The sequence below is a fragment of the Atractosteus spatula genome, chromosome 27 (assembly GCF_055471065.1).
Source record: "Atractosteus spatula isolate fAtrSpa1 chromosome 27, fAtrSpa1.hap1, whole genome shotgun sequence".
NCBI classification, from domain to species: domain Eukaryota; kingdom Metazoa; phylum Chordata; class Actinopteri; order Semionotiformes; family Lepisosteidae; genus Atractosteus; species Atractosteus spatula.
In genome coordinates this window covers 3,749,027-3,763,480 of record NC_142732.1, presented here as the reverse complement: position 1 = coordinate 3,763,480, position 14,454 = coordinate 3,749,027, and the positions used below count along the sequence as shown (strand labels likewise).

Below are 14,454 nucleotides of genomic sequence, written 5' to 3'. Positions count from 1 at the left end.
TCATCAAAGCATCAGTAAGAAAGGGCAATGAATGCACTCATTTTCACGAAGCACTTCGAACTATTATCAGAAACAACCGGAAGAAAAAAAACTTTATAATACATGTGAAGAATGTAAAATACTTAATAAATGCGTACTCAGAATGTTAATACTTTTTCGTTCAAGATTCTTATACCTTTAACAGAGATGCGTTTGGTAAAATTTCTTAGTTATGTTTGGGATGGCCTTGATACAGGGTTCAATACCCAAATGTTTGCAAAACATTAATTTTAAGTTGAGAGGACTCGGCTTCACCAAGGCACTGGCTCGGAAATTGTATTTCACAGAAAAGAGCTCCACCTTCCGGACTACAACTAAAACCTCTTGTTACACGGCTTCCTTTCCACGTTTCCCAGTCAAACCGCCACCAAAGAACAATCTCCTTTAACACTTGGCAGTCGACAGAAAAATGAAGCTTTAGAACAGGTGATAACTAATATCCATGCTACCTTTGCAACACAAAGTGATTGCAATATTAAAGGCAAGTATAATTATTTTTGTCTCCTTCTTTTTAAGTGGGAGTGTGCGTGAAAAAGAGGTGAACTGACCTGATATATTCGGTGCAAACCTGGAGACTGGAAAACAGCGGGTTTCCTCACAGCTCGGACCGTGTGAGGCCACGGATGATGAGATGACAGATTCTGCTTTCACAATGAAATTGCAATACATTCTTGTTTTCGACTAGCGTCTGCGTTAAACATGAAATAAATGCAGTTATTAGAATATAACCAAACCTTCTTTTTATTTAGTGGAGCATGCGGAAAAAAAAGCATGAAAATTCAATCTGTGGAGTGCCAAAATAATATCATACAGTGTGTGAATGACCAGCGCGCACTATTTTCTATGCAGTGATCTCTGTCGCCACCTAGTGCACGGCTGAGGCACAGGACTGATACTTCTGTCGCAACATGATCTTCGAACTTTGTTACTTGTGCAGCGCTGGGTTGCACAGCTGGACAAACAAGCGCAAACGAGTGAAGGTCGGAAACAGGATGAGTCTGAACATCCGCCCAGGATTCCCTAACTCGCAAAGAAGTCGCTCGGTCTGCTGTCGGAGGAAGACGGCATTTCCTCATGCCTGCCCCTCATGTGATCGGGCGGTCAGGTGACACCGTGAGCCGCTGGTAGCGAGTCTGGTCTAGGAGATGCTGTTGTTGCAGGAGAAGGAGGAGGAGAAGATGAAGGTTTTACTCTTCCCTGTGCTCTTAATGTTCTCGGCATGGAGGCTCTGTTCTGCTGTCGAAGGGGGGATGCTCTTCCCCAAGGAATCGCCGTCCCGGGAGATCAAGGAAGTGAACGGAGTGTGGAAATTCAGAGCCGATTTCTCCGACAGCAGGAACGCGAGTTTCGTGGAGCAGTGGTTCAAACGGCGCCTTGAAGAGGTACATTTTGGGAAGCGAGAGAGCCTGCAGAAACGTAGTGGGCTGTGCTGCTGACTACGAGCTTTATTTTGATCCGACAAAGGTCTCGGGTCATCGCAATTCATGAAAGCATGTGGGCGAGAAATTGCAGCCACATTATGCCCGTGCATGCCTGTTGCAAGGGTGTACTTACTTGATTGGTTTTTATTCTGCCGTAAATGTTGACTTGGTTAGGACGCTGTTAATCAAGCGGTGGATCGAGTTGTTTCACCACTTTTGTACGTTAAGTAAGTCGTGACGTATTGTACAAAGCGACGGGTAGTCACATGCTTTGTACTAATTACATGAGGATTAAAACTAACGCGGGATTTTCCCGTGAAAATCTAGCTCCCATCATAAGTGTTATTATGTGGCTTGTTGTCAAGAGTATGGAAAATTATAAGAAGGGATTGCGAGTAAGATTAAATGATACAAAGTAAAAATAGTATAGTTCCTTATACATTATGAACACGCACTGTGCACTGAAGAAAAATGATACAAAGTAAAAATAGTATAGTTCCTTATACATTATGAACACGCACTGTGCACTGAAGAAAAATGTTTCTGTTTAAAAATGAGATCTATTCCCTCACTAATCTATTCCCAACCTAAACCCAGCTTATTCCAGTTTCTGTGTTATTGCCAACCTTTCTGCATGCTGTAGCAGTAGCCAGCCTTCCATCATGTATTGGAAATTAAACTCTAAGACGCTGTACTGGCATGTCTGTCTCACACCATGCACCGCTGCAGGTCAGGAGAAAAGAGAAGCTCTGTTAAATAAGGCACTCTCGACTGGCAGCAGAGACAGTGACACATTTCCTCCCACAGTGTAAGAAATACTCATAGATTAGACATCCATCCTCAAAATAAATCAGATCCCATAATTCCTACATCTGTCAGAACAGCTATAAATCCCATAGGGGAGGAAACATAATACAGCTGGCGACCCAGTACTTGATCACCTGTCACCGCTTGAGAAACAGAGACTTTGAATGATAAATCCTATAGACTGGGTTAATTATTGCTCATTATTCACCTTCTGGTAATCTCCAGCACCTTTCATTTAACAGTGTGGAAGTGGTGGTGTTTGTTGACAGGGTTGCAACACTGCATTGACATGTGTAGAGTTGTCAGGTTTTTTCCCCATCCAATTAGTTTTGGTGTGGTGATTTGCACTGCTGCTTCACATCTCTATGGTCTAGGTTGAATGCAGATGCAGGTGCCTTCTGTGTGGAGTTTGCAAGTTCTCTCTGTATTCTTGTGGGTTTCTGAGAAATGCTGGCTGGGTGAAATGGTGCCTCTGAACTGTCCCTGTACACATGTGTCTGTGTCCTGTACAAAGTCCATTGTGTCCCTGGCTTCCCGTGCTGCTGTGACCTTTACAGACAGTCGATGGTTGAGGCCTCAGCTAAGGTTTGTTCCTAGCCTCACTATGCGTATTTATAGTGCAAGATGGTTTCACTAATTACACAAAGCTGTCTTGAAAAAGCCCATGACAAGGAAAGGGAGAGGAGACCCTCCAGCCTCAGCCTAGCTTGTCTTCTTTTTGCTTTTGACTTATTGGGCCAAAGTTTCGGGAGCACAGCAGGATTTGCTCAGTCATTCTATTATTTTTTGTGGAAATAAATGCCCCCCCCCGTCAATCCCCGTCAATTCATCTACCTGATGGCACTGTATCTCTCTCTGTGTGGTGCAGACAGGCCCTGTGAGCGACATGCCCGTCCCGGCGAGCTTCAACGACATGTCTCAGGACCCGCGGCTGAGGGACTTCATCGGCTGGGTGTGGTATGAGAGGGAGGCGTGGATCCCGGGACGATGGCTGGCGGACAGGGGGCAGCGGGTGGTGTTGCGTGTGGGCAGCGCTCACTACTTCTCTGTCGTGGTGAGTAGCCCTCCAGCCCTACACACTCGAGAGGCGGCGTGCAAAGAGGAACAAGCGCACGGGACCGGCTTTGCAATACCCCTTATCTCAGCCTTGCAAGAGCTTACAGATATCGCAAGATCAGCAGGACGTTGGCATTGCAAAAAAAGAAAAAAACCTGCTGAGCAACTCCTCCAGTGGACACTTCGCACAGCAGGAATGACTGCTGCTGTTCTCTTCCTGTTTCAGGAAACGAGCACTCCGATGTGTAGCACAAGAGCTGCATGCCATTCATGTCTGATGTTTGTCCAGGCGGTGTTAAGAGTGGACCAGTTTCTCATATCTGCCAGACGTGACAACAAGCTGCTGTTGCAAAGAAATCAAACACCAAAATACAAAACATGCATAAATAGATAAAACTATTTGTTAACATGAACCCTATTTGTGTGCAGGCAGGAGAGGTGTGTGAATCCTCCTGAGCTCACCAAGTAACGAGCAGCAGGAGGTGACATGCTTGTGTGCCCATTGGCTTGTTTCTATTCTGAGCTTTAGGTAGGAATGTGGTGGCATCATGTTGCAGGCTTGGTGGATCTGGAGCCTTTCCTGCCTTTCACTTTTCTGGCGACATAGTGAAATTGGGGTTGTATTTTGGTTGAGTTTGAAGGTCTTGGCGTGTATAATCTCGCCTTGCAAAGCCACATCCCATGAACAGTACCGGCGTGGTTGGGTAATCCTCAGTGGCAGAATGATGGACAAGGAGGAAGACACTTGGGCAGGTGAAAAGTGTCATTAATGGCTCCTCGAAGTCAGCGTTACTGTCGGTTCCCTTTCAGTGGGTTAACGGAGTCGAGGTGACCCGACATGAGGGAGGCCACCTCCCCTTCGAAGCCGACATCAGCGATCTGATCCGAAAGGATCCCGCGCAGCTCTGCCGGATCACCATCGCAGTCAACAACACCCTGACCCTGCGCACGCTGCCACCCGGGACCATCCAGTACATGAACGATCCCACAAGGTGAGCCCTAACACGTGCTTGCCCTTACAAGCCTCTGTGATTTGTAGGAGCACATAGGTCAGCATTCTCTTGAGAACCTCAACCACAGTCTTTCACCGCATCTTGGCATTAGCATGTTCTGTACAGGTAATCCACTTTCTCGACCACGAAATTCCACTGAAGTCTCATTCAGGGAGGTTCGGTGGTGCAGTGCCTAGCATCACTGCCTCACAGTGCTGGAGCCCTGAGTTTAACACCTGGCATGCTGTCTGCGTGGAGTTTGTATGTTCTCTCTGTGTCTGCATGCTCTGGTTACCTCCCACAGTCTAAAGACATACTGGTAGGTTAATGGTGTGAGTGTGTGTTAGTATCTGTCTGCCCTGCGATGGACTGGTTTCTCGTCCCGGGTGTATCCTGCCTTGTGCCTGTTGCTTGCTGGAATAGGCTCTGTCTCCCACACGACCCTGAATTGGATAAAGCAGTGAGAAGATGGATGGATAAGGTGCACTGTGCCACCTTCGCATATTTTGTTATTAACAGTGTGGAAGAACTGGCCCTCCCAATACTTATTAGCCTTTTTTTCAGGATGAGAATTTTCTGGTATACTTGTGGAAACTGGCATCTGAGGCACCTTTAGGGACCTACTGTTTTGTTTGGTGTGAACAGGTACCCAGCTGGCTACTTTGTGCAGAACACGAACTTTGACTTCTTTAACTATGCTGGAATTCACCGCCCTGTCCTTCTATACACAACACCTCTGGCATACATCGATGACATCACAGTGCAGACCAGCTTTCAGGATAACACAGGTATGTGAACACATTGCTTGGTTCCGAACTCATGTGGTAACACACATCCACCAGTCTGTTGGGTCTGTTTAAGTAAAGACATTGAAAGTGGTTGCCTTTCAGAGCTGTAGTTAGGTTTGATTACCCAATTCAATGTCTTGTGATTGGCAGTGCTGATTATAGTATTGTGGTTTGAAGCAAACAAACCATTGCCTTTGAAGAAAATTCTTGAAAGAATGTTGCATGTGCCCCTAGTGTCATTTCACAGTTTGGGAATGTTGCTTTTCAGGGCTGTAATACCCAATGAATGCCGGAAAAGAAACAGCAACAGACAATGTAGAGAAGACCGATACAAAATGACCCTGTGTGATAAATTGAACAGGTGCATCCAAGTGATCTCAGCAGGTCCTTAAAACAACCGCTTGCTAACAAAGTGCTGTCTAATGGCAGGTGTGAAAACTGCTGTTGTTGGGTCTCGGTTGCAGGGCTAGTAAGCTACCAGGTGTCCATCCAGGGCAGCCAGGAAGTGACGGTGACGGTAAACTTGTCTGATAAGGACCGTCGCAGTGTCGCCACAGCCAGTGGCACCTCTGGGACACTCAAAGTGGCAGATGTGAACCTTTGGTGGCCCTATCTGATGCATGAAAACCCAGGGTATCTATATTCTCTGGAGGTACGTGTCCGATTGTGTTTGGTCTTTTATCTCACTCCTCATTTTATGGCTATCTTTTGGTTGCAGGTGCATGTACTGACAGCTTCTGCCTGCTACAAAAATTGTTCGTTGTTACTGCATGATCTGGGTGTAGTCTGTAGTCTTCGTGACTGAACAAGCCTGCAGCTGATGCTTTGCTGTATTGCAGGTGCACATGAGTGCCAAATCTGGCAGCTCACAGTATGAGGATTATTACACGCTGCCCATTGGGATCCGCACTGTGCAGGTCACAAAGACACAGTTCCTTATCAACAATAAGCCTTTCTACTTCCATGGGGTGAACAAGCATGAGGATTCGGATGTAAGTTTCAGCACCAGTAGGTGGCAGTGAAGAGCTGCTCTGAACTGAGTAAGAAATTAATACAGTACTTCATACTTAGTCTTCTCATTTGTTGATCAAAACTCCAGCAGTCACCTTTTCTCTTCTGATTGCCCATTAAGTAGGGTATAACATTTTCCCTGTTAAAAAATTCACTTAAGATGGATTAAATGTGCTAATAATTCAGGATTTCAAGTCTAAAGGAATTATTACATCCAATTATACATGTAAGTAATATTAGTTTTAGCACATATATCATTCAGAGCAAAAATGTTCTTTAAAAATGAGAGAAAGGTTGGTGCATGCTGTGTTTTTTTCCCCTGGAACAGATCAGAGGGAAGGGGCTGGACTGGCCCCTGATCATCAAGGACTTTAATCTTCTGAAGTGGCTCGGCGCCAACTCGTTCCGCACCAGCCATTACCCGTACGCCGAGGAGATCCTGGAGCTGTGTGACCGCCATGGCATCGTGGTCATCGACGAATGCCCCGGCGTGGGCATCAAGGACATGTAAGGCTCTGCCAGGGGGCATTTGTGTTCACTCTGGACTGTGTGCCATAGCTGCTGTTTGCAGGGGCTTAACTCTGGAGAATTTAGATCCTGTCATTCTCGTCCGATTTTGTCAGACCTGGGAAGTTAGGCAAGGCTGGGCCTGTTCGGTGCTGGGATGGGAGATCTCCTAAGGAAAAGCAGGCAACTGCTTTAAGTTGCTGAACCAGTAGGCGTCCCTCTTTCTTCAGCAACAATACATCATGTGAAACTGAGGTTCTTGCTGCTTGGACATGAACTATCCCATGGCACCATTCCAAAAGCTAGAGGTGAATATCCTGGCTAAACTCCAGACTGCTTGTGTATTGCCTTCCTGAAGAGTTCCATAAATTCAGCTTGGGAAGCAGTTTCTCATTTCTTCATCTGACCTTCTGTGAAGAGAGGGTGCTGGCAAAAAATGACTATGATGTGTCACCCAGGAGGGTGTTACATTTTGGTTGTGTTATTAGGTGGATCCCCATGTAAAACTTTGGGATCCTTTGGGATGAAAAGCACTGTATATATAACATGATATTATAGCTACATAACAGGCCAACGTTAAGTTCACAGGAAAAGTCCCTGTATAGAAATTTAAGACCGAGCCACCACTTCTACCATGACATGAAGCTGTTGTTGACATGCACATGCTTGACTGTCATAGCTCAGTGCCCAACTGTCCATGAATCAGTGAGCTTCTCCGAATGTAGCTCTCTGGTTTCTGGGAATTAACGAAACCCCATTCACTCGTATGTGTGAATTTGCACATGATTTAAATCAGCTCAGAACAGGCGTTAGGCTGCCAACAGCTGTCCCGGCTGGCATTTGTAAGGGTGGCATCTGCTCTCTCTTAGCCGCAGTTTTGGGAACGAGTCCCTGGCGCACCACCTGGTCGTGATGGAGGAGCTGGTGAGGAGGGACAAGAACCACCCCTCCGTGGTGATGTGGTCTGTTGCCAACGAGCCCGCCTCTGAGATGCCCCCTGCAGGTTTCTATTTCAAGTAAGGCTAATAGCGGTACGTGAGAATGTTTTAAACCTTTAAAGAGCTCAGGAGCAGACCCATAGCCTGCAGCAGTGGAGAGTGGAGGAGCACTCTCTCGGCTGGAGCAGAAGAAACGGCAGCGTTCTCAATCACCAGCCAGTTGATTTCGGTTTTCTGTTTGGAGCACATTTGTGAATTCGCTTTCTGATCTTAAATGATCGGATGGGATTTGGAGCAGGTATGAGCACGGTACTGAAATCCGAGTTTCAGAACTGCCCTCATTCAGGTGTTACATTGAAGAACTTGGATGGACCCCTGCAGAGGGAAAAATGTTCATTGTGGGAGTTGTATGATGCCGTGATGCATGATCGCCACCTGCGGCTGTTCATCATTAACCAGGAGGAGCTGTGTAGTCGGACATTACTGCAGGCAAGAGGAGTAGCTGCATAAATGTGGACCGATATCGTTGTTTTTCTTTTGTTCTTTATATATTTCATTGCATACTTAACCTCTACTTGTTAAAAAATTGACTAGTCAAGTCAGTCAGGGTGCTATAGCGCCGCCTCATGGACGCATAGTGCCAATAATAGAGATTTCCACCTCGGCCGGTTCCCGGCCATGGCCTTGACTTGTTGCCAAGTAAGCTGTTTATCGGCAGCCATCATGTCGCTGTTCAGGCGGCGGCGCCAGGTCCCTCTGGGTCTGCCTCTCCTGTGGGATCCTTGAGGATTCCAGTCTAGGGCTTCCCTACAAATCTCAAAGTGTTTGTAGACTTAAGAGGGCGAGTTTTATGGTGGAATGGCATTTGATTTGTGAGAACATAGTTCCACGCAGGGTGTAGTAGCTGGGTGTGGGCGTTTGTGTTGTACGCAGAGCCAGTCCCCAGCTTCGGTTGCTGGAATGCCGTTTGAGGAGTCCTGGGAAAGCGTCATTGTAAGGGAAAAATGTGCTGAAGGGGAGTTTAAAAATATCAAACAAAAGAACCACAGAAAGAGACAAAAAGACATCCAACTTTCAGATGTCTGAATACTTCTGAAACTGAAGTCATATTTGACAACTCCAGCTCAAAAGTAATTTTCTTTTGTCACGAAATGTCTCTGCAGGTCAGTGATAGAACACACCAGATCCCTGGATCGGTCCCGGCCTGTCACCTTTGTTTCGGACAGCAATTTTGCCAGAGATAAGGGGGTCGGTATCATCGTGCTTGATTGCAGCACGATTTCAAAATCTGAAGCAAAATCACGTATGTGGTGACTCAGGTTCAAAGGCATCTGGTACTGTACTGCCTTCTAAACACTATTTGAAACCTGTTCAACCAGTTTAACCTGTTTGAGAATCCATCGCTGTTCCTCATTATCTTATTTATACTTAACACAAAGACATTTGACATAAATCAAAATCTGGTCAACAACTGTAATCGAGATTAATGTTTCTTTTGGAGGTTTGCAGTAAATAGAAGACTTTAATGGAAGGTCACTGTAAATTGATTTTCACAAAAGTGAGTGGTTTATATTGTTTCTTTTTAGTGTTTAATACACACATATTCTTTAATTTACTACACATTTGCCAAGGCCTTGTCCTTTTATAGCTTTTTCCTTAAAAATGCTGTTCAAAAAGCCTGTATAGTTATCAGATAAAAGCAGCATTTCTTTCTGTATTCAGAAGCTATATAAAACTCTTGATTCTCCTGCTGAAGTTGAGAGTAAAAGCTTGGAGATCAAGAATGGGCGCTGTGTGATTCCTCTCTGCAGCATGACCGGAGTGCTGTAGGCAAACTAATCTGTGTTTCCTTCGAAAGGCCCCCTACGTGGATGTGATTTGTGTGAACAGCTATTTCTCGTGGTACCACGACCCTGGGCACCCGGAGGTCATTCAGATCCAGTTGAACACCCAGTTTGAGAACTGGTACCGCATGTATGAGAAGCCCATCATTCAGAGTGAATACGGGGCAGACGTTGTTCCTGGATTACACACTGTGAGTACAGAGCCATCCTTCATTAAAACATGCAGCAGAGCACTGCTGATAAGGGGTTCACTCAACACAGTGCTATAGAAAAAGCAAAGGAGCCAAATGGGAAAGATGGATACATATACCATACAAACAGTAAATCCACTGGGCATTTAGGGTTGTGACTCCAAGGGTCCGATCTGAGCCACTTAAATTTAAGTAAACCACATTATACTTTGCAAAGGAACAAGTAATAGGTTTATTCCATGCTGAAAAAAAGAAAGAGAACACAACGTTTCGGCTGTGGAGCCTTCTTCAGGTGTGTGAAGGCTCCACGGCCGAAAAGTTGTGTTCTCTTTCTTTTTTTCAGCATGGAATAAACCTATTACTAGTTCCTTTGCAGCCTACGCATGCTGACGCAGCTACCCACCTGAACTACTACCACATTATACTTTGTTCTCCTCCGATAAACCTGCCCGCAGAGCTACATATCATGTCATCTGCTGTGAGACATGAGAGGGAGTGCATCTCTTGCAGATCTTGCTGGCTGTCAGCAAGTGGCAAGAACATCTGTTGCACAGAATGAGCTGAACACTTGACTAACGGCCAGTCTCTTGGAGAATCACAGTCAGTCTTGTAGTGACATGAGCAAATCTCAAGCTAGCAATATCTGGGTTACAAAGCCCAGCCTATGATCTGAGCGAGTCTGGTTCTCGTAGGTTATAAACTTGGTTTAGAATATTAAATTGCTGAGATGCCACCTTTTAACATCACTCTTCTGCATGTGAATCAATTAATCAGCAGTCCGTCTGTAGCAGTGATGGCATCCTGCTGACCGAGCCAATCCAAAGGCATTCCACATGTGTTTGTAGGATCCTCCGATGATGTTCACCGAGGAGTACCAGAAGACTGTACTGCAGAACTATCATGCGGTGTTTGACCAGAAGAGGAAGGAGTATGTCATCGGTGAACTCATCTGGAACTTCGCCGATTTCATGACGGCACAGAGTAAGAATCATTCTAACCCTTCGATCCGTAACCTGAAACCTGAAAAGTCTGAATTAGGAATGGAAGTCTTTTCAGTTATTATCTGTCTCCCCAAGAATAGAATTCTGTGGTCACTCTTATTACTATTCATTCATATGTGCTGAATGTAAGTTATTTAACTTAGTATAACCTGAACTACACTTACCAGAATTAAAACTCCCATGTATCTGAGGATCTATCAAATCAGCCCTTATTCAGTTTTTTGTTAGGTTGCCAGCTGACCAAACAAATACCCTTAGTTAACAGCTAAGTAGAGATATGCAAGTAACTGCTCCACTGATAACTCAAACCTAGCTTATGTTTACATTTAGTAAGGGTAGAATATGGAAATCCACTAGAGACTACAGCTAGACCAGTGCTTTTCTAAGCTGGCCTGTGACAGAGGTCAGTTTTCATTTTCTGAAATGTTTCAAAAATACAAAAAGGTCATGTTTTATTTTCAGAAGTGTTTCTAAAGCTCGAAATGCCGAGCTGTTCAGCACAGGTGTTCAGAACTTGCTGCTGCTGCTGCCATATTTTGTAATATTTTATTCCAACTAGCGTGGGATTTGAAAGGATTTTGTGTTCAGGCAAAGCCAGGAATCTTTTGTTTTAAGTCTATATGTCAGACGTTTGTTTTTTGGCCAAACACATATGGCATGATGGAAAGTTAATAATTACCCTCTGTGCTTGGGAGGGCTCCCTGCTGACACTGTGAGACACGCACTCCTGCCCAGTGAGGCTGCATACCAGGATGCCATAGTGACAACAGAAACACTTGATTTTTGTATGAAAACTATCTCAAGTCATCAGTTGTTTCAGATATAGTGAGTAAGTAAGGGGAGGAATTATCATTTCCTATCATGCCCAATTGTGCAATAGTTTGGCTTTGTCATGGGCTCTCTTGCACGTTCTTTTAAAGGGGAACTGCAGTCCAAAATTCTCAGACCGGTTATTAAATCTCAGTAACAGATTTATTGATGGCATACAAAAAAATTACAAATTTCGAATTAAGCACAAATCGTGAACTTCGCGAAAGTACTGTACGGTTGTCAGTGTTGTTGCAAACCAAGGCCAAGAGCAAGAGTTTGTGAGAATTGCGATATGATGTGGCCCTTCCTGCTCACGAGTCACCTCCAATGGCTAGTGTAATGGGATGTACATTATGAGTGAATAAGTACAGATTGTATAGCAGACATTTCACCGCCTACTTTTTTTATAGTGTAATAGGGCTGCTTCCCATCACTGGAAGTCTGGTTGCCTCATCCTAAATCACAATGACAACACTACGGAGCTGCGCATACCTGAAACCTGAAACTGAACTGCACTCACCACTGCTGATTCTTTCTGACCCCAAATAGAAAAACACTGTTGCAGTTCCCCTTTAAGAGGGAGGGAGACACACAGCAGTGCCTTATTGTTCTGGACGCCGCCTGTTGGCTACAGTAATAGATGTTCCCTCAACCTTGCAGCCATCACCCGCGTGGTTGGGAATAAAAAGGGGATCTTCAGCCGTCAGCGTCAGCCCAAAGCCGGGGCCTTCCTGCTGAGGGAGCGGTACTGGAGACTGGCCAACGAGACGGGCCGCCTGCCCCCCTGGAGCAGATATCCCTGCGCGTGACAGGAGTGAGAGCACCAACCCTCGGCCTGGCTCGTTCCACAGCAGGAGGACCAGTAGACCGACGTTTCAGACTTACTCATGAATAGTGCCTTATTCCTACCCTAGTTCCAAAAACGCTTCCATAGATCACCATAGCCTCTGCAGGCTGAAGATGGTGGCCTTCACTGTCAGGCATCATGTCTGGAGACTTTTTTTTTCTCCCTCCATGGTTAAAAACTGTTTCTATTTAATTCTATCACTAAGACGTTTTGCAATATTGGTTAAGAGGAACACGAGTTTCCCCTTTTCTATTGGTATTGTTATTACACAGTAGATAGACCCCTTCTGTTTTTTACCACAGTGTGCAGAATCTGCCCAAGATGAGAAATCTAATAACTGAGCCTTCAACTCACTGTAGTGCTGCTACATCTGCCCCTTTCTGAATTGGTCTAAGCCGAGCTCTGCTTAACTTTCAACAGCAACCTCCATCAACCTGCCTAATGCAGTAGCTGCAAACCAGACTCAAACAATTTTCATTCCCCAATTCATTTTACTTCTCTCAGCAAGCACTGCAGAGCTCATCCCATTTGCTTTGCATAGAACAAACCAGCTTCTGGAATATTTTTTCCTCACTCTTAAATTTAATGGGGTCACAGAACAGTGAGTTGGGGCTTTTTAAAAAAAATGTCAGTGTTTAAAATGAGCAGTGAACAAAATTGGACTTATGATCAGTGATCTTATGCTATAGTCCTCTAGTTTCTGTTTTTCAGTTCGATCATATAGTGTTGCCTATTTAACCAGTGAACCGGTTCAGAGAAATTTTGTGCCAACTACGGTTTCACTGATGAAGGCAACTAATGCTTTTCTTCCAAACAAGGAAGAAAAATATTAAAATGGAACAGGTGTTTCACGAGATTTTTATCAAGAACACTGAGAGCATTGTAACCTGCCTCTTGAATATATATTTTTAAAAATGTGTTCAGGTGAAAAAGAGTGCTAATTGTTATGCTTTTGGAAATTCAGAGTATGTCTTTTTTTACAACTACAATTTAAAAAAAAACACCTTTTCAGGACCTTTGCAGAATTTTCCCCAAGGGGGAAGTTTGTACTTGTTAAAAATCTTATGCTGATTAATAAAAGTTTAGAAAAAGTCTGTCAGCAATTTGTAATAGTTGAATATACTGTAGCTGAAGAGTTAAGTGTTTTATAAGGATTATAATACTGCCCCTTTCTAGGCAAGTATATTACTGCCAATATAGAGTAATCAAAATCATTAAACAAGGGCCTGACCAGATTGCTACTCAAGTAGCCAGTTGCTCTGTCACAGTGACTGTTAGTGCTATCAGCTGCCTTCACTCAAGGGTACTACTGTATAACCAGTCAGAACACACCCCCGACTACTGTACAAACATACGTCTTCTTCAGCACAGGTATTTATATCAACCATAATAAATAATCTGCCAATTAATATTTTGACAACAGCTGCCTGGACCCTACAACTGGTGTTTAACATTGTTCACCCCTGGTCAAATACATCATCCGAGCATAAAACTAGTGAATTCAGTACTGGTGAATAAAGAGCAGGACTGAATACTACACTATATCTGGACCCATTGATGTAGCAGTGAGACACAGCTAAGCAAAGGGGGCTTATAATGACCACAATCGAACAATAAGCAGTGGTCAGTCAGTCCGCCTTCAGTGTTAGATATATTTCCCTTTCAAAATGATCATTTTCATATACCTGGCTGACTGAGAAGGCATGTACGCTTTTTCTGGAAGGCAGTAGTCCAAGTATTCAAATAGTTAAGCTGAAAAGATACAAAATTTCATAAGATGGGGGAAAAAAATAACCTAAAAGTTGTAAGAAGGAGATTGTTACAATTTTTAATCAAAAACCTTTGGCCCTTCAGCAAGTGTAAGTAGTAAAAGTCTTTTTACATGTCTCATATATGAGCACATAAGCCTTATCAAGACAGTTGCTTCATGCCAAATATTTATATATTTGCCATACTTTCAGATTACAAAACTCCTATAATATTTGCTGTACTAACTAGCAAAACTTCTGCTCAGCCTACTTCTTAACCAGAAACAAAAGAAGAAGTGCCTCTTCATCTCTAAAAAGCAGGGAGATAGGCTCGTTATCACTTCAGTGTAGCTCCAACAAAGCTGCAAGAGGAAGAACCCTCCGCACAGAGATTAACACTTCCAAGACCAGAACAGACGTTGTCCCCTTTGGAGCTGGAGAACAAAAAGCAAAC

The 14,454-nt window shown here is 44.3% G+C and overlaps 1 protein-coding gene across 2 annotated transcripts; it reads left to right on the top strand.

Moving 5' to 3' along the window:
* Positions 1 to 1,094: 1,094 nt before the first annotated feature.
* Positions 1,095 to 13,343, top strand: gusb (glucuronidase, beta). 2 transcript variants are annotated; one of them, XM_088906558.1, is made up of 12 exons: positions 1,095 to 1,421; positions 3,136 to 3,321; positions 4,134 to 4,315; positions 4,961 to 5,103; positions 5,568 to 5,755; positions 5,943 to 6,095; positions 6,443 to 6,621; positions 7,491 to 7,637; positions 8,723 to 8,807; positions 9,418 to 9,594; positions 10,440 to 10,575; positions 12,066 to 13,343. In XM_088906558.1, exons 1-12 carry the CDS (start codon positions 1,185 to 1,187, stop codon positions 12,212 to 12,214), a joined length of 1,962 nt encoding a protein of 653 aa, XP_088762684.1. In that variant the 5' UTR covers positions 1,095 to 1,184; the 3' UTR covers positions 12,215 to 13,343. The 2 variants fall into 2 exon arrangements, with proteins under 2 accessions (XP_088762684.1, XP_088762685.1); XM_088906559.1 differs by having other exon boundaries at positions 11,816 to 13,343.
* Positions 13,344 to 14,454: the final 1,111 nt, after the last annotated feature.